Below are 20,942 nucleotides of genomic sequence, written 5' to 3'. Positions count from 1 at the left end.
ACGGTTCAAATCTCTGCATTATCCAGCTTTTGGCCTTTTTTCCGTAAAAAAAAACAGTAATAGTGTCTCGCTGACTGTTCAGACACAAATATATCTGTTTAAAAGATTCTGGTGTAGGCCACATAACTATAACTGTGGTTTTGCAGTTCCACGGTTCAAATCTCAGTATTATCCAGCTTTTGACCTTTTTTCCGTAAAAAAAACAGTAATAGTGTCTCCCTGACTGTTCAGACACAAATATATCTGTTTAAAAGATTCTGGTGTAGGCCACATAACTATAACTGTGGTTTTGCAGTTCCACGGTTCAAATCTCAGTATTATCCAGCTTTTTGCCTTTTTTCTATTAAAAAAAACAGTAATGTGTCTCGCAGACTGTTCAGACACAAATATATCTGTTTAAAAGATTCTGGTGTAGGCCACATAACTATAACTGTGGTTTTGCAGTTGCATGGTTCAAATCTCAGTATTATCCAGCTTTTGGCATTTTTTCTGTAAAAAAACACAGTAATAGTGTCTCCCTGACTGTTCAGACACAAATATATCTGTTTAAAAGATTCTGGTGTAGGCCACATAACTATAACTGTGGTTTTGCAGTTCCACTTTTCAAATCTCTGTATTATCCAGCTTTTTGCCTTTTTTACATTAAAAAAAAAGTTTGAGTGTCTTGCTCAGTGTTCAGACACAAATATATCTGTTTAAAAGATTCTGGTGTAGGCCAGAGAAATAGAACTGTGGTTTACCTCTTCCACGGTTCTAATCTCCTTTTAATTACCCTTTTTCCATTGATAGTGCGAGTGTAAGCTATTTTACTTCAATTACAATGGGCAAGGCGCGTGGCAAGGGATGTGGAACTGGACGTTCTGGTGATGGTGCGCGTAGAGGACGGGGCCATGGCCAAGGTGAAAATGTGCCACAACCAACAACCACATCTTCTCGCTCCCACTTCTTGACCGAATTACTAGGGAAGCACACTACAACACCAGTATTGCGAACTGATCAGTGTGAACATGTTATTAATTGGATAGCAGATAATACTTCCAATTACCTGGGCACTACCACCTCCAGTCTGTCTTCCACACGGTCAAGTTTTAGTAGCCGTGAGTCTCGACCGCATACTCCTCCTCAACCTGATGCTCCTACCTCCCACCATACCGAGTGTCATCAGACAACAACTGATCCCACAGTTGGACACTCTGAAGAGCTGTTCACTGGTCCATTTCCAATATTTGTGCCCCTGCCTGCTCCGCTTGAAGTGGTGGAAGAGGAGATCCCATGTAGCGATGCCCTAATATTTGAATAGCCACGGCCACAGGAAGTCGACGCTGGCAATTTGTCACAAGAGGTGGAAGATGACGAGATACAATTGCCACGAAGTGAGGAGGAGGATCGTAGTGCACAAATGGAAGAGGAGGAGGTGGTAGATGATCTAGTAACTGACCCAACGTGGCAGGAGGACACGCAGAGCGAGGCCAGCAGCACACAGGGGGAGGGAGGCAGAGTACCCCAACAGGCAGGAAGAAGCAGTGTGGTGGCCGCACACAGAAGGCGGGCAACCGTTCCCCGTAACACCAACACGAGGGACGTTGCCAGTATAACCGGTAGGTCTTCCAGAGTCTGGAATTTTTTTAAAGACTCTGCTGATAACCCCAAAAAGGCCATTTGTACCACCTGCCATGCCAGCATCAGCAGGGGTGACAAAACTACCAGCCTGACCACCACCAGCATGATCAGGCACATGGCAGCAACGCACCCGACTTTGTGGGGCGAACCCCAGGGTCCACGACCAGGGTCAGCGGGTGTCACCACTGCTTCTTCCGCTGTTGTGCGTGTAAGAGAACCCCCTGTTGTGTGTGCAAGGCAATCCCCTGTCCATACTGCATGCAAAGATACCCCCTCCTCTCAGTCTTCACTTGTTATGGCAGTTTCTCAAGAAACAGCATCAACGTCCACGTCCACGTCCCACCGCAGCATTCAATTGTCCATATCCCAGACCTTTGAACGAAAGCGCAAATTCGCAGCCAACGCCCCAGAGGCCACAGTCCTAAATTCGCACATTTCACGACTGCTTGCGTTGGAAATGCTGCCTTTTAGGCTGGTGGAGACGGAATCCTTCCGCAACCTTATGGCGGTGGCCGTCCCTCGGTACTCGGTCCCCAGCCGACACTATTTTGCCCAGTGTGCCATCCCTGCACTACACAAGCACGTGTCCCAAAACATCTGCCGTGCCCTCAACAATGCAGTTACTGGGAGAGTCCATCTGACAACGGACACGTGGACAAGTGCTTGTGGCCAGGGACGGTACATCTCCCTGACGGCACACTGGGTAAACATAGTGGAAGCCGAGACCCAGTCGGACCTTGGGACGGAACACATCCTCCCCACACCGAGGATTGCGGGCCCTATGTCAGTCAGAGTTGCCCCCACAGTGTGCAGCTCTTGCGCATCATCCTCCTCCTCATGTTCATCCTCCATCTCAGATATCACCACATCAGTTACAAGCTGGAAGCACTGCAGTACAGCCTCAGCCAAGCGGCAACTGGCTGTGCTGAAACTCATAAGCTTAGGTGATAAACCTCACACTGCTTGTGAGTTGTGGACAGCTGGGAATGAGCAGGCAGATCTGTGGCTGAGACCGCAGAACCTACATCCAGGCATGGTCGTGTGTGACAATGGCCGCAACCTGGTGGCGGCTCTGAGGCGAGGCGAGATCACACACCTACCATGCCTGGCTCATGTACTTAACCTCGTGGTTCAGCGTTTTCTTAAATCGTACCCCGAGTTGCCAGATCTGCTCGTCAAAGTACGCCACCTGTCAGCTCATTTTCGGAAGTCGGCTACAGCTTCCGCCGCCCTTGCTGTGTTGCAGCAGCGTTTGCAGCTTACGGCACACGGACTGGTGTGTGATGTCCGCACACGTTGGAACTCTACCCTCCACATGTTGCAAAGGATTTGTGAGCAGAAGAGAGCAGTTGTGGAGTACCCGCTGCAACAAGGCCGTCGATATTCAGGTCAGACTCCACACATAAGACCTCAGGATTGGACCTGGATGTCTGACATATGTACCATCCTGACAAACTTTGAGGAGTCCACCAAGATGGTGAGTGGCGATGACGCCATCATTAGCGTCAGCATCCCACTTGTCTGTCTTTTGCAACGCTCTCTGCAGAGAATTAAAGAGGAGGCATTGTAGCCAGAGTATGATGAGATGGATCAAGAAGCCGTAACGGGGGATTACACACAGCCCAGCCTCATCTCATCCCAATGTGCATTGGAGGACAATGAGGGAGAGGAGGAGGAGGAGGAGGAAGAACAGGAGCTGGTATCATGCACTGTAGATGGTAATACCTGTACAACTGTCATACCATCTGTTCAGCGTGTGTGGCCTGAGGACGGGGGGGGGGGGGGGGAGGAGGAGGAGGAGAGCATGGTCAGTCGTCATCTTGGTGAGGACACGGAAGTCTTGCCCGTTACCAGTCTGGCATGCATGGCTGACTTTATGTTACGCTGCCTTAACCGTGACCCTCGCGTTGTCAAAATGTTGGGTGACAGTCATTACTGGTTAGTGACACTTTTAGACCCCTGCTACAAGGAGAACTTTCACTCTCTTATTCCTGAGGTGGAGAGGTCTACAAAAATGGGGCAGTACCAGAAGGCCCTTGCTGCAGAACTGTTAAAAAAATTCCCATCTCAAAACTCTAGCGGCAGAGGTCACAGTTCATTGCCCAACCAAGGAATACAGGTGAGAGAGACGCAACTCCAATCCAGAGGCAGGGGAACACTGTCAATGTTCTGGGACACTTTTCTGAGACCCGCCCAGCTTACAGGCCCTGAGGCGCGGGGTACTCTCACAAGGAGTGGAAAGTTTCAAAAGATGGTGAGGGAGTACCTTGCCGACCGTACCAGCGTCCTCCGTAATTCCTCTGTGCCTTTTAATTATTGGGTATCCAAGCTGGACACTTGGAATGAACTTGCTCTGTACGCCTTGGAGGTCCTGGCCTGCCCTGCCGCTAGCGTGTTATCGGAGCGTGTTTTTAGTGCCGCTTGGAGAATTATAACTGATAAGCGCACTCGCCTGTCAATGCTGACAAGCTGACCCTTATCAAAATGAACAAGGGCTGGATTGGGCCAGACTTCTCATCACCACCAAATGACAGCAGAGTAACATAAAGTCAAATCCACTGTGTTATTTCGGGAGGTGTATTCCCATGCACCGCTTCACACCCACATATGGGTATACGCTTCTTCATTTCAGCTGTATTTTGCTCTTCTCCTTATCCTCAGCCTCCACCACCACTATACCACCACGGTGACTGTGGTCCGTGTTGCCAGCATTGCAAGTTCCTCCGTCCTAATTTTTGGCAGCTTTTGCTTGGAAGGCATAGGCAAAGACTATGGGAGACCCACTCCCCAATAATGGGAATAATGTTTTTAACATGCTGTACTGCATGGCTCTTGTAAGGGGCATTGCAAGTTCCTCCGTCCTAATTTTTGGCAGCTTTTGCTTGGAAGGCATAGGCAAAGACTATGGGAGACCCACTCCCCAATAATGGGAATAATGTTTTTAATATGCTGTACTGCATGGCTCTTGTAAGGGGCATTAAAATCGTCTTGTTAAGCTACTGTGACCTCCACGTCTCTTCCAAGGGGCATTAAAACCGTCTTGTTAAGCTACTGTGACCTCCACCACTCTTCCAAGGGGCATTGATATTGTCTTTTTATTCCACTGCGACCTCCACCACTCTTCCAAGGGGCATTAAAACTGTCTTGTTAAGCTACTGTGACCTCCACGTCTCTTCCAAGGGGCATTAAAACCGTCTTGCTAAGCTACTGTGACCTCCACCACTCTTCCAAGGGGCATTGATATTGTCTTTTTATTCCACTGCAACCTCCACCACTCTTCCAAGGGGCATTAAAACTGTCTTGTTAAGCTACTGTGACCTCCACGTCTCTTCCAAGGGGCATTAAAACCGTCTTGTTAAGCTACTGTGACCTCCACGTCTCTTCCAAGGGGCATTAAAACCGTCTTGTTAAGCTACTGTGACCTCCACCACTTTTCCAACAGGCATTGATATTGTCTTTTTATTCCACTGCGACCTCCACCACACTTCCAAGGGGCATTAAAATCGTCTTGTTAAACCACTCTGAACTCCACAGCTCTTCCAAGGGGCATGAAAACCATCTTGTTAAGCTACTGTGACCTCCACGTCTCTTCCAAGGGGTATTAAAACCGTCTTGTTAAACCACTCTGAACTCCACAGCTCTTCCAAGGGGCATGAAAACCGTCTTGTTAAGCTACTGTGACCTCCATGTCTCTTCCACAGGGCATTGATATTGTCTTTTTATTCCACTGTGACCTCCACCACTCTTCCAAGGGGCATTAAAACCGTTTTGTTAAACCACTCTGAACTCCACAGCTCTTCCAAGGGGCATTGAAATGTTGTTTTTAATTACCTCTAACCTCCACGACTCTTACAACGGGCATTGCATTTCCTCCTAATTTTAGTCAGCTTTTGCTTTTCAATGCATAGGCGAAAACTAAGGGAGACCCACTCCCCAATAATGGGTAGAAGGTTGTAATCCACGTCTGCTTCAAGGGGCATTGCAGTTCCTCATCATTTCTGGAAAGCCTTCCATTCACTGCTTAGGCCAACAGTGTACAGGAGACCCAGTTGCTATAAATGGAAAAAACGGTTTAGTTAAGGCCCTCTGACCTCCATGTCACTTCCAAGGGGCATTGGAGTGCCTCGAAATTTTTGGTAGGCATTGCACTCTCTGTATGCCCTATAACTGTGTAGCCGAACCGCTCCTTTCGAAACGCTCCTTTTGGTACAGAAACATATCCTACAAGACATTTGTGGTTGACTGGCCTGATATTGATGTGAATGGTCCCTGTTCCTCCTGCTCTTTCTCCTTTGCCACCACCTCATCCATTATTCATCACCTGAAGCTTTGTTTTAACGGGAGTCATAGAACTGGGATAGTAGCAGGAAAACATCCAGAAATCCTCGGAGGAGGTAGAATATGCGCCAAAACGCTGACCACCTAAGGCCTAGCCACTACTACATACTGTACATGCGCTTGCATTCCAAGGAACAGAAAGCTAAGGAGATGGATGGCCTCATGATCATGAATAATTTACTCGTTCTGAACTTTGTGTTGAAGCCTGATTGACCCAGGACCCACAATCCTCTATGTCTGGAGGACGTGTTGCATCCCAGTGTCCAACTGTGTCCCGGCTTCCACAATATTAACCCAGTGTGAAGGCGTCAGTGAGATGGACCATCCCTGGCCACATTCACTTGTCCACGTGTTTGTGGTTAGGCTGTCCTTCAAATAGGGGCGGCTGGGGACCGTTTATGGACACCCGGCCGCCCCCTTGCGGCTGGGGACCAAGCGTGGATACCCGGCCACCGGGCGGCTGGGGACTGAGTATGGATACCAGGCCGCCGACGCAGCCATGACGTGGTGGCCAGATTCCGCCTCCACATGCCTAAAAGGCCCAATTTCAAGTGCAAGCAAGAAAGCAGTATGGTATTGCAGCCTGGGGGTGGGTGGGTGGTAGGCTGCTTACTTGCGCTTGCATTGCAAGGAATGGGGGAGGTACAATTGAACGCTGCCCTGGGACAAGGATTTGCACGGGGATAGTTGCAAGTCTGCATCTTCTGATGCGGCAAGGATCACTTCTGATGGGCACACTTTTAGGCAGTGACCTGGGTGTCAGAGATGCTTCCAGGGGTCTTCCCCATGCTGTTCCCATGTCTTTTCAGCACTGTATGTATGTGTCACACAGCACATGGCCAGATAAGGTTGTAAAATGTTAAAATGACATTTCCCGGTGAATGCATTTGTCGCGGTTGAAAGCAATACAAAAGTGCAAAAACGCATAAAAAATGCTACTTGTGAACATAGCCCAAGGTGTGGAGGAGTATTTTTGTTTTTGGTTATTTATTTTACCTTATACACAAGTCTTTACCCTGGAAAGGATGTTCCTTAACATATTTCACAGGAAAGCAATTTCAGTTTAGTTTTTGAACGTTTTATTGTGAGCCCGTAAAAGTGGCTTGATACCTCTGACCACGTTGTTGACAGCAGTGACCTGGGGGTCAGAAATGCTTCCTGGGGCGATCCCCATGCTGTCCCCATGTCATTTGAGCACTATCACTATCGTTTGGGGCACTTTTTAGGCTTTCTACAGACTGCCGGGGGTGCTGCCGCAAAAATGCTCGGGTCTCCCATAGACTAACATTGGGCTCGTTGCTCAGGTCGAGCACCCGAGTATCACGACGAGCTCAGCCCGAGCTTCGAGCACCCGAGCATTTTAGTGCTCGCTCAACACTAGTCACTAACATTACTGCTCATCACAGTCGCCGAGTCACGCTGCCCTCTGTGTGACCCGGCGACTCTGATGAGCGGTAACGTTAATGACGTCACCTCTCTTCAGAGCCGCTGGGTCTCAAGGAGTGCAGTGTGAGCCGAGTGTGGCTTATAACATTGAAGGTTAGAATAAAAAAATTGCCTCACAAAATTTTATAACATTGGGGAGTAAGAATAAAAAGAATTGCCACTAAAATGTTATATTAGCTGTCATTTTTTTTAATTTCCACAAAAGGTAATACAGTAGGTGAATATGGACCTCTCAATTTGTTACTCTATTTTGTAATGCAGCGACTTGCTGGCATTACTGTAATGGTCCAGGATGTGTTTTTACCTGACCATGTACCTTCCCCCTCAGGTGACTGGTCACATGACTGTGACATAGCACAGGTCCTGCGCGCACAGAATGTCTGTCTGATCACATGACTGTGACATCAGCAAGGTCCTGTCAGTATGTATGTGTGTGCACGGGATGCATATATAAACCCTGCTTGATGGGAGACAGGTGTGTTCTGTGAGAGAGGCGTAAGGCCTGTTCCCGTGTGTGGGGGACACCGACCGTGTGAGGCCTAGTGAGGCCGAGTGAAGCCTGGTGCCTGAAAGGTCGAGACTGGATCCTGTGTGGATGCTAGTGGCCTTGGAAGGCAGAGGCTTGATGAAGAGTCCTGAAAGGCAAAGCCTGGATCCTGTGTGGATGTCAGTGGCCTTTGAGGGAACGACGGCTAGAGACCCCCACCTGGGAAGCCGCAAAGCCACAGTGGTGGCGGACTAAATGGACTGCAGCAACTGAAACCCGGCAAAGGTAATACTCTTGGTTATATGGACATTGATATAGACATTGCTATAGTATTACCTTGCGGAAGGCTGTAACTTGGGCCAATTGGGCCTGTCTGCTACTTGAGAGACTCCCGGATGTTAAGTGTGTAAACATGCCGGTGATAAACTAAGAAGGACTGTGTGATATGCGGTTTATGATAATCTAATAAACTGCTGTATTGAGAAAATACCGGAAGGACATTGCACGTGTGCTTAATTTACTCGGTGCAGCGAGTAACCCCCAGTATGATGACTAGCGCTGCCTTACAATTTATACAAAACACAAATGATACTCCATATATCATCAGAAACTACTATTTGGCCACATGGCAGGGCTCATAATTAAAGCAGCATCAATTCACTTTTGCTGAAATAGTTTATGGGCACCATTTGCAGAGCCCTTAAGGTACCAGAACAGTAGTAAAAACATAAAGTTACCTGATTTTGGTAACGAGACCCCTTATTGAATTCATTTACGGAAGCAGCGACTATTTAGGTCCCAAAGGTGTTTTCCAAAAAAAGTATAGCGTGGATGTTCCAGGGTGAAAACTGCAAATATACCCAATAATGCTCAATCTGCCGAGTTTGTGCTTCTGGAGACACACACCCTAAGAGTTATTGAGAGGCCTCTTCCTGCTATAGAAATGGCAAACATGTGGACGTTAACTATGGCTTAGACCCACTGCATGGCTAAGAAAGGAGAGGGACATTTGGATTTGAGAGCACACATTTCACTAGATTTTATTTGGATGGGGAGCCATGTTGCTTTTGCAGCGCCTTTGTGCCACCAGTTACGTGGAAGCTACTTATTTTTCCATTCACAGATGACGGATCTGAATGGGGGCTTGTTTTTTGAGGGATGAGTTGAAGTTTTCATTGGAACTATTTTGGGGTACATAACATTTTTGTTTTGTTAATTATTTATTAATAAATACTAATTATTACAAAACAAATATGTAACAATGAGAGTACAATGAGGCCTGGTTCAGAGTTAAATGAAGAACATAATTTTTAATGCTGACCACTTACATCTGGGTTTCCATCTAAATCTTCAAAAAATGAGATTCGGTTGAAAATGCTGACTAAACCACTCACTGTATTGAGGCAGATGAAATCACTTTGGACACTGTTTAACCATCCACTGATGTCCCATCTTTTTAGGTATGCAAACAACTGTGGTGAATCACACTTGTGTGCACTGAAAAGAAGTCTATACAGATGGGACACTGCCAGAACAAAGGCCAGACTAACCAAAGTGTCTCCATCTACCTCATTATAGTGAATGGTCCCATCGGGGGTTTCATCTTAATTTCATTTTTTGTAGATTTAAATGGAAACCTTGAGGATAAATATGAACCCAGTCATAAATTTATTTTTGGGAGGCAGAATGAATAAAAAACAGAAGTTCAAGAATTGCTTTTATTTTCTTTTTTTTTTTTATGCCATGCAGTATAAGTGATAAAACAACTTTATTCTTAAGGTCAGTATGATTACAGCAATACCTGCACAATTGCAGCCAGATATCTTATTCACTGAATCACTCTGGTGTTGCAGAAAAAATATACTTTAAAAACTTTTAAATATACTTTTAAAATCTTCCCAGCGCCGCTGCAGCTGACTGACACCTCTACCCCTATGTACATGAGAGGGAGAGGCCTGTCAATCAACTGTAGGGGCGCTGGGAGGAGACGGCTGGGGATGGAGCTGGACTAGTCTGGTCTCCAGTTAAGATCCAAGGCCAGATATTTAAAGTATATCTTTTCTGAAACACCAGAGCAACTCAAAGAATAATATACCTACCTGCACCAGTATTGCAGACAGGCTGTGATTCTTGTTGCCTGCAGTTTGGGCAGCATGATTCGCCTGACAGGTTCCCTTTAAGAATTGTGGAAATTCTCATGAAACTAATTTTTTTTGTGTTTTGGCTGAAACTTCTCTACTTGTCACACTGTTATATGCTTTCTTTATAATAAAATACAGAGCTTTTCGTATCATGGATGATAATTACAGTAATTCATTGGATTTGGAAGAATTTACCAAAGGACTGCAAAACTACGGTCTCTCCCTACAACCGGAAGAGATACAGGACATTTTTGTGCAGTTTGACAAAAATGAAAATGGAACCATCAACTTTGATGAATTCTTGAATTCTATCAGGGTAAGAACAAATAAGTTAATAAAACAAGATCTGGAGTGAACAGGTAATATATGCCAACTATAAAGCAAAAATATATATGAAAGATGTAATACAAATAAATATATTGACATATATCTGCTGAAGAGTGAGTGAATGGTAGACTATTCGGAAGAAATATGTACCCAAAGAAGAACACTTAACCAGTGGTCATAAGTAGAGATGAGCGTTGTTCTACTCGAACTGTTCGCCAATCTCAAATTCGAGCTGTTTTGGGCGGTGTTCGAGCCGTTCGGCGAACACGAACAATTTGAGAAAAATTCGGCTGTTCGAGGTTATGTTCGATAACTGTTCGTGCACCAAAATCATAACTGGATTTTTTCTCAGTAATGATGAAAATTAATGTTAATACGCAGTTTGAGTGTACAGCGGGGTGGGGGGAGGGGCAGGGGATGGATCTCTGCAGGAACAATGAAGATCTCCATTTTTTTTCTCTTTCCCGCATTTGCAGTGGGGAGGTGCAATCTGTCAGCCTATCAGCAGCGCACACACGGAGCGAAGTGCTTTTTTTCACACAAGCAAGGGCATGTGTCATTGGCAGTGTATGTCACATGTCCTTGCCCTATAAGACCAAGCCATTTTCCCCGTCGCCACCATTTTCTCACTGCTGCAGCTGCGTGTCAGACGGCACCGCTGTTGCTGTGTGCGCTATACCTTGTTAATTTCAAGCCAATTTTCGCACAAATATACAGATAGCTTGGGAGTAGGGAATAGTTGTGATTGCAGTCCTTTTAAGGACTAGGTTACAGCATTTCCTACGACTTTTATCAGGGAGGTCTGTGCTCTTAAATAGATAGGTTGTGGGAGTAAAGACTAATTGTAATTGCAGTCCTTTTCAGGACTAGGTTACATCAGTTCCTATCAGTTTTTGCCAGGCAGGTCTGTGCCAGTGCTGTGCAAGTTTTTTTCACAGCATTTGGCTGAATCTAGCAAAGCTAATCCTTTTTGGCCTATTGCAGAGTGTGTTAGTCAGTGGAGTAGCCATCTGTGCTGCAAGATATACCACCTGTGTATAGAATACCAATTTTTTTACTGCACCTAGTGAAGTAAAATCTTTTGGGCATAGCATCATTCTATTAGTCCATTTATACTGACCTCCATCAGGTTGCAAATTAAAACTAATTTTTATCTGCATCTACAGTACCTCTGAAAAAATATTTGGGCTTCTAGCTGTGTGTGGGACTTGTTGTATTAGTCCATCTATACTGACCTCCATCAGGTTGCAAACTGAATATAATTTTTTTCTGCATCTAGCTCTGAAAAAATATTTGGCCTTCTAGCAGTGTGTCGGACTTTCTCTATTAGTCCATCTATACTGACCTCCATCAGGTTGCAAATTAAAAATAATTTGTATCTGCATCTACAGTACCTCTGAAAAAATATTTGGGCTTCTAGCTGTGTGTGGGACTTGTTGTATTAGTCCATCTATACTGACCTCCATCAGGTTGCAAATTAAAAATAATTTTTATCTGCATCTACAGTACCTCTGAAAAAAATATTTGGGCTTCTAGCTGTGTGTGGGACTTGTTGTATTAGTCCATCTATACTGACCTCCATCAGGTTGCAAACTGAATATATTTTTTTCTGCATCTACCTCTGAAAAAATATTTGGGCTTCTAGCTGTGTGTGGGACTTGTTGTATTAGTCCATCTATACTGACCTCCATCAGGTTGCAAATTAAAAATAATTTGTATCTGCATCTACAGTACCTCTGAAAAAATATTTGGGCTTCTAGCTGTGTGTGGGACTTGTTGTATTAGTCCATCTATACTGACCTCCATCAGGTTGCAAACTGAATATATTTTTTTCTGCATCTACCTCTGAAAAAATATTGGGCTTCTAGCTGTGTGTGGGTCTTGTTCTATTAATCCATCTATACAGACCTCCATCAGGTTGCAAACTGAATATAATTTTTTTCTGCATCTACCTCTGAAAAAATATTTGGCCTTGTAGCAGTGTGTCGGACTTTCTCTATTAGTCCATCTATACTGACCTCCATCAGGTTGCAAACTGAATATATTTTTTTCTGCATCTAACCCAGCCAATAGTTTTGGCCTAATACCACAGTTTGGCCACTCAGCTCTGCTCGGTTACCATCCATTGTTTTTTTGTGCAAACAACTCCAGAGTTGTGAATTAGTTAACCACCAAAATGAGTGGAAAAAGGCCTGCTGCTGGTGGAAAGGGGAATAGGCGTGTTGGGAAGGGGAAAAAAGGTTGTGTCCGTGGGGTAGGTGTTAAAGCAACAGTAACATCTGCAGAAGAAAGACCATCTTCCAGCCAAACTAAAATGTCTACTTCTTTTAGCGGACAATGTGATAAGATCCCTTTCTTACGGCCACGCCAATCGCTACAAATTCCAGATGAGGCACAAAAACAGCAGGTGCTTCAACGGATATCAAGTACTCCTTTAAATGGGCTCTCCTCCACATCAACTTCAACATCACAAATACTCCAGTCCTCAAAGGTGTCACCCCAATCGCACTTGCTTCCTCACAGCTCCCAAATCTCCAGCTGCCCGTCTGAGTATGAGGTAGAACAGATGGTTGAGTCTGCAGAGCTGTTTACTCATACTATAGCCTGGGAATCAGAGGTCGACTCCAGCGCTTCTGTGAATCCAGACGAGGAAATGATCTGCACTGATGCCCAGAATCTTTATGAGTCGGATCCAGGACCAGACGCAGAAAGTTCTGACCATAATGTAGACCCTCATTCCCAAACTGTAACTCCTGTTGGTGGAGACAATGAGGAAGACGATGATAAGACTCAAATACCTGATTGGAGCGACAACTTTAGTTTTTTGTCAGGGCAGGAACAGGTTGGCTCTGAGGACGACGGGTGTGATAACGCACAGGGTGATGATGATGAGGTTGGAGATCCCACTTACTGTCAACCCACAGTCAGCCAAGAGATGAGGTCAGCAGAGGAGGTGGAGGAAGATGCTAGTGACGACGAGGTCAGGTTGCGCCTTCCTGGACAGAGACGTAGTACTGGAAGCACGTCAACAACTGCATCCTCAAACACAACTCTGCCTCTCACCACAAGTCGTGGTGGCTCTTCAGGTCGCATGGGTGCTAAGCCTTGCATAGCCTGGGCATTTTTTCAGATCGATAAAGATGACCCAACTCGTGTTATCTGTAACATTTGTCAGCAAAAGCTAAGTAGAGGCCAAAAAATACATAGTTTGAGTACTTCATGCATGAACCGGCAGTGGGAAGCTCAGTGTGCTACAATGCGGCCTAGCCGGCCGGGCCAACCACCGTCTGCCATATCTTGTGCATCCGCGGCCTCTTCATCCTCTGTGACTGGGGGGACAGCAGTCACACCTGTTTTGGGGCGCAGACCTGCCACCTCTTTACCCGCAACAGCCAGCGTGATTGGCAGGTCATCATTTTCTTTGGAGGTGGGAACACCAGCTGGTGTTGAGCGCTGTCCGACATCGATAGCACCACCTTTGGATCAAGGCAACCTAACATGTCCGCCTGCATCTTCCTCACAGACCGGCAGTTTGCCGGGGACACCCTTATCAACCCCGTCTAAGCACAATAGCCAGCCCTCGGTCCCTCAGATGTGGACAAGTAAAAGACCATTTCCTCCTAGCCATGAGAAAGCTAAGAGGTTGAATTTCACCATCTGCAAGCTCTTGGCTACAGAAATGCTGCCTTTCCGCCTCGTGGACACAGAGGATTTTCGAGACCTTATGTCCGTCGCAGTGCCCCAGTACCAGATGCCCAGTCGGCACTACTTCTCAAAGAAAGGTGTGCCTGCGCTCCACCAGCATGTCGCACACAACATCACCGCTTCTTTGAGAAACTCTGTGTGTGACAGGGTGCATTTCACCACAGACACTTGGACGAGTAGGCATGGACAGGGGCGTTACATGTCGCTGACTGGGCACTGGGTAACTATGGTGACAGCAGGACAAGGGGCTGCTGTCCAAGTCTTGCCGTCCCCACGAGTTGTGCGTCAATCCTCTTTATGTCAAAGTTCCTCCACTGCTTCTGCCTCCTCAACCTCCTCTCGGTCTTCCACCTGCACCCAAAGCCTGTCTGGTCATGCCACAAGCTTTCTAACTGCGCAGAAGGGATCCTGCACACCTCCTTACTATGCTGGCAGTAGGGCTCAACGTCATCAGGCGGTTTTTACATTGAAATGTCTGGGAAATGTGAGTCACACAGCTGAGGAGTTGTGGTCAGCTCTGGAGAACCAATTTCATGAATGGTTGTCTCCACTGGACCTGAAACCAGGGAAGGCCGTGTGCGACAATGCTGCAAACCTGGGTGCGGCCCTTCGCCGGGGCAATGTCACACACGTGCCTTGTATGGCTCACGTGTTGAACCTGGTTGTCCAGCAATTTTTAGCCCACTATCCCAGACTAGATGGCCTTCTGCAGAGGGCACGGTCGCTGTGTGCTCACTTCCGCCGTTCGCATCCCGCAGCTCAGCGACTTACATCTCTACAGAAGTCGTTGGGCCTGCCACTTCACCGGCTAAAATGCGATGTGCCTACCCGGTGGAATTCAACTCTGCACATGTTGCAGCGACTGTGGCAGCACCGACAAGCCCTGGTGCAATACGTTCTGACGTATAGCCTGGGCCAACGAGATTCAGAGGTGGGGCAAATCACGCTGGAGGAGTGGTCTCAGATCAGGGACCTATGCACCCTTCTGCACAGTTTTGAAATGGCGACGAAGATGTTTAGTGCTGACGATGCCATTATCAGCATGACTATTCCGGTGATTTACATGCTGGAGCACATGTTAAACAGAATTCGGAGTCAGGTGGTGGCACAAGAGGAGGTGGAGGAAGTAGAGGAGGAGGAGTTGTATGCGGAAGGGCTAACATCTGCAAGGTCCAGACGGTCGGCAGCACCAAGGCGGCAGGCATGTGAGGGTGGGGGAGATGGTTTTACCAGGGTGCATGGTAGCAGCCAAACTAGTGAGGAAGGTGCAGGAGCCCAGGAAGAAGTGGAGGACGAACTGATGGAAGACTCATCAGATGAGGGAGACCTTGATCACATTTCTGTTGTGCGAGGTTGGGGGGAGAGGACAGAGGAAGGAAGCATGATTGTTACCTCGCCACCAACACAACAGGGACTTGGTGCTCCTGGATGCGCAACACACATGAGTGCCTTCTTGCTGCACTACCTGCAACATGACCCTCGAATTGTGAGAATTAGAAATAATCCTGACTACTGGGTTGCCACACTGTTAGATCCCCGGTACAAAAGTAAATTTGCAGAAATTATTCCTGCCATAGAAAGGGATGCACGCATGCAGGAGTATCAGCAGAGACTGTTGCAGAATCTTACATGTGCTTTTCCACAAAATACCAGTGGTGCACGTAGTGAATCTCACAGTTCCAACTTGCCAACCGTGGGACCGTCAAGTGTTCAACACTCAAACCGTAACAGAACCACAGTATCTGCTGGTAACATCAATTTTGCGGAATCATTTCACCACTTTTTTAGCCCATCCTTTGCAAGGCCACAGGAGACAAGAAGTCTGACACATAGTCAACGCCTAGAGACGATGGTACAGGAGTATCTCCAAGTAAACATTGAAGCCACGACTGTGTCACTGGACCCTTGCTCTTTTTGGGCTTCCAATCTGGATAAATGGCCGGAGCTAGCCACTTACGCCTTGGAGATCTTGTCATGCCCCGCAGCCAGCGTTCTGTCTGAACGTGTGTTCAGCGCTGCTGGTGGTGTGCTGACAGATAAGCGCACGCGGCTCTCCACTGATAATGTAGACAGACTCACGTTCATAAAGATGAACAAATCATGGATCCGAAACGACTTTTCTACCCCTGTGTCATCCTGGGGAGAGTAAAAGCTTGATGATTGGTTAAAATCACCCTACCAACCGTTTTAAGCTTTCAAATTACTAATCATGTTTATCTGTATCTTGACTGGAAAATAATTTGGGCTTTGTAGCAGTGTGCAGCACTGATCCTATTAGGCCATCTATACTAAAGCTTCACCAGATTTAAAATTAAAAATAATTTTTAGCTGCATCTAGCCCGGAAAATAATTTTGGGGCTCCGAGATGCGCAAGACACATAAGTGCCTTCTTGCTGCACTACCTGCAGCATGACCCTCATATTGTCAGAATTCGAAGTAATCATGACTACTGGGTTGCCACACTCTTAGATCCCCCAAACTTTTCGATCAACCTTTTCATTTTAATAAAGACCAAAAAAATGGTCATTTTTGAAATTATAAGCATTAGCAGGTTGTTAGAAACTGAAATCAAACAGTTTTCAACTCAAAACTTTATTCTAGGTGATGTTACATTTTCACATAGGACCCCTTGTTCGAAAGGAGCTTCTGAACTCTCTCGTCCATTGAATTTGTCAGGTTTTGGATGGTTTCTGCTTCAATTGTTTTGCATGAGGACAGAATACCCTCCCAGAGCTGTTGCTTAGATGTGAACTGCCTCCCGCCATCATAGACACTCCTTTTAATGATGCTCCAAAGGTTCTGAATGGGGTAGAGGTCAGGGGAGCATGGGGGTCACACCATAAGTTTGTCCCCTTTTATGCCCATATCAGCCAGAGATGCAGATGTTTTATGTGCAGCATGAGATGGTGCATTATCATGCAGAAAAATGATCTTGCTGTGAAATACACGGTTCTTCTTCTTGAACCATGGCAGGAAGTGCTGTTTGAGAAAATCCACATACATTATGGAGTTCATCTTTAGCGCCTTCAGGGATCCTAAAGGGGCCGACAATCTCTCTCCCCATGATTCCAGCCCAAAACATTACTCCACCTCCTCCTTGTTGGCGCTGTAGCCGTGTTTGCGTGGGGTGTCCATCAACCAGCCATCCTCCACTCCATCCATCTGGACCATCGAGCGCTGCACGGCACTCATCCGTGAACAAAACTGTTTTGAAATCAGTCTTCATGTAATGTTTGGCCCACTGGAGCCGTTTCTGCTTGTGTGAAGTGGATAGAGGAGGTCGACAGGATGGCGTATGCACAGCTGCAAACCTCTGAAGGACCCTGCATCTTGTTGTTCGGGGGACGTTGGAGGCACAAGCAGCTTGAAAAACTTGTCTGCTGCTATGACAAGGCTTTTTTGCCGCTGCTCTTTCAACCTGATGTAATTGCCTGTAGGAAAGAGTCCTCAATTTGCCCTTATCAGCACGCACACGTGTGTACTGTGAATCAGCTACATACTTCTTGATTGCCAAGACACTTCATCCTGATCATCGCACAATGTTGATTGTAGTCATGCCTTGACCTAAACACTCCACAATTTGTTGCTTCTCAGCAGCCGACACATCCTTTTTCTTTCCCATTTTGGCAGAAAATGTAGGCTGCTTAATAATGTGAGAGAGCCTTCTTAAGTAGTCTTGCCTTTCATTGGACACACCTGCCAAACTAATTAGCACAGGTGTCTGCAATTGCTTACAGTGATATAAAGAGCCCTGACACACATCACCATCAATGAGTTTAACTGACAAACAAACAAATTCTTCCCTTATCACTCCTAAACACTTTTTGCATAATAATTTGGAACGCAGTGTACATGTGCTTTTCCACAAAACACCAGCGGTTCACGTAGTGAATCTTACAGTTCTAACTTGCCAACCGTGGTCTGTATGGAGTTGTTCAATAAAGGGCCCAAAATTAAGATAACATAGATGGGAGAGGTCTCTAAGAATAGGAATTCCTAAGTATTTGATACCCTGTGAGGGCCAGGCAAAGGGAAAGTTGGACTGGATGGAATCCTATATGGATTTGGGGAGGGAGACATCGAGGGCCTCAGACTTCGCTGCATTGATTTTAAAATTTGACCATGTAACAAAGTGATCTATTTCAGCCATAACAGCATGGATGGATATATGTGATTGAGTGATATATACTAGGACATCATCAGCAAATAGAGAGCACTTGTACTCGGTGCCTCCCACCTCAATCCACCTAATATTGGGGTTATGGCGAATTGATGAGAGCAGGTGCTCCGTCACTAGGATGTATAAGAGAGGGGACAGAGGACATCCCTGCCTTGTCCCATTGGTGATTGTGAAAGGTGATGAAAATGTTCTGACGCACCCCCTGGGCCTTGGGACACCCGGAGCCGGACCCTTTTTGGTGGATGCTGGTGGTTGTAGTCTTCGTGGCGGCGACCCGGTTCCGTGGCTCAGGGCGGTCAAACCAGTGGCGGAACTATTTATGTGGTTTTGATGTTTAAATGTACGACTACGCCACCCGTGGATTGCGGTCAGAGTGAACCGCCGCTACAGGGCAGACCGCTGAGGCTGGTGTTGTGGGTGCAGCAGAGCGTAGCATAACTCCCCACGGGAGGAGTATAGCCTCAGGGCAGTGTATGCGGAGGATGGGGGTGATGGTGCAGGGCAGCAGCAGTAACGACACGGAGTCAGTGATGCAGTTCAGGGCCTTTACTCACAGTTCTTATTATCCAGACCACGTCTGCAGGTAACGGCTGCCCACGTCGTACTGTGCTCACCAGGTGAGGGGCTCAGACAACTCCCAGATAACTTTGGAGCACTTCACAGGACCCCCTTTGTGTGTCCTTTGTCTGGCCTTTCTTACCAACACTTCTGTCCGGCTGCCTCGGGCCTCCTCTTGGTAAACTTGGCGCCAGTTTCCCTGACCCTATGTGGTGCCTTCCTAGCGGGTGTAGCGAGGGGCTGCGCCACATAAAATGTCAGAGCCTCCGGTTTCTAGCTGACGGTCGTTTCCTGCCTCCACTAGTTCGGGGACCGGTCTCCCCCTTTGGCCTGACCCCTCCACGCAGGTGGATTCGGGCGTGCGGTGGCGACTCGCCCGTCCGCACCCCTGGGATCCCTTCATTCCTCGTTCCTGGAGCCTTCTCCGCTCCTCTTCCTTCCTTCTCCCTCTTCCAGGCCTGTGCCTCTGTTACTAGGCCCGCCTCCGGAGCAGAGCTCATGCAGAGCCCCTGCTCCCTGCCACTTCTGCTCAGACTTCTCTGCACTGAACTAAGATGGTGCCCACCTTTTATACTCCCTTCTCAATGCACCCAGGAACTGCTTCCTCCCTGCTCCTGCACTACAGGGTTCCCCTTCCTCAGTGTTCCCTCCCCCCACTCCAGCCAGGGACAGGGACTGTCGTGCCCATCTCAGGGGCATATTGGTCGCCCTGCCCCACGGCAATGTGGTGTAATGCATGCAGGTGTCGGGTCCTGATCCACACTCCATCCTTACCTGAGAGTGAGATATCACACCTCTGGGTGAGGTGCAATACGTCTGTAGCAACCGAGCCCTCAGGGTGCTACAGTTCCATTTATCTTCAGCCTAGGTGACGTATTGTGATACAGGGCCGTGATTTTGGCTATAAAAGGGTCCCCTAGACCCCTACCCCAAGCTTTTTAAGAGAATCATATATGGCGTGCCAGGAGACTCTATGGAATGCTTTCTCAGCATCCAACGAGAGTATCTAATTACAAATTTTTAACTGCATCTAGCCCAGGAAATACTTTGTGCCTAGTAGCAGTGTCTGCTAGTCAGCGGATTATCCCGGCTGTTAAGCAAGCTACACCACCTGTAGTTTAGACACTTAATTTTTTCAAAGGAAATGCTTCGGGACCATGGGATACTTAGTGAAGAGCATCAGGAGGCACCCCAAGGCATAGGGGCTGGGACTGGCAGTAGGATGCCTTGCGGTGGACAGCCGAGCTCGATCCTTATAAAAGCTTTTTAACTGCAGCAGCTTTAGTGGACGCTACTGGAGCTGGAATTACGCGGCTGCTGGCATGAGATTTGCCCTCCAATAGATCCTTGTAAATGGATTTAAAGTGTATTCATTCAAATTAGAGAGACAATTTAAATTTAAAAAGCTTAGAGCTGCCTCCACCACAGGGGGGCTCGCTCGACCCACCAGCGGACAGGCACCAGTATTGGGAGAGGGGGGCTGGCCATCAGGGTTCACCGCGGCTCTGGCACAAACCCGGCGACACGGAGGTGGCACGGGCAGGAGCGGACTGGCCGTGTCGGCTTCTCACTTTTTGGATTTTAGAAGGGCATGACATGCCTATATCTGTGTCTCCCCCTCCTTTTACTCCTCCACCTCTTTTATTTTCGCATGACTATATGTACTTGTCACTTTTCCATGTGTTAGTTATGTCTTCTGAGCAGTTTGTCAGCTTTTGGACACCTTTGAAGGTGTTTTCTATGTGTTTCTATGTGTTTTTGTTTGCCTGCCATTGGTTTTAACGGTGTTCGAAGGTGTTCGACGAACAGTTCGACGAACAGTTCGGCGAACACACGGGTGTTCGACGAACCGAACCGAACTCGAACACTACGGGGGTGGCTCAACACTAGTCATAAGTAGTGATGGGCGAACCCGTCACTGTTCGGGTTCGGCTAATATAGCCAAACACCGAACAGTTTTTTTAAAAGTTCGGGTTCGGGTACTAGAACAGTACCCGAACCCGAACACGGACCCCATTCATGTGAATGGGGGACCCGAATTTACCTGGTTTCTCACGCTGTCATTTGCATGACAGCGCAGGAAACACAGGCTCTGATCGCGGTAATTGCATTACCGTGATCAGAGTTCTGTGGCATCATG

At 47.2% G+C, this 20,942-nt stretch overlaps 1 protein-coding gene across 2 annotated transcripts in view; it reads left to right on the top strand.

Moving 5' to 3' along the window:
* The window catches only part of LOC141171086 (calcyphosin-like protein), a 61,045-nt gene that overhangs the window by 19,541 nt on the left and 20,562 nt on the right, over window positions 1-20,942 (top strand). For both annotated transcript variants that reach the window (XM_073655194.1, XM_073655193.1), the window contains one exon: window positions 10,171-10,348. In XM_073655194.1, the coding sequence (XP_073511295.1) occupies window positions 10,171-10,348 (178 nt within the window). The remainder of the gene's footprint in view (window positions 1-10,170; window positions 10,349-20,942) is intronic.

This window comes from Phyllobates terribilis, unplaced genomic scaffold (genome assembly GCF_046119375.1).
Source record: "Phyllobates terribilis strain yellow unplaced genomic scaffold, ASM4611937v1 Scaffold_1__5_contigs__length_1240528914, whole genome shotgun sequence".
Taxonomy (NCBI): Eukaryota; Metazoa; Chordata; class Amphibia; order Anura; family Dendrobatidae; genus Phyllobates; species Phyllobates terribilis.
The sequence above is the reverse complement of the archived record's forward strand: the minus strand, read 5'-3'. Positions and strand labels throughout refer to the sequence as shown.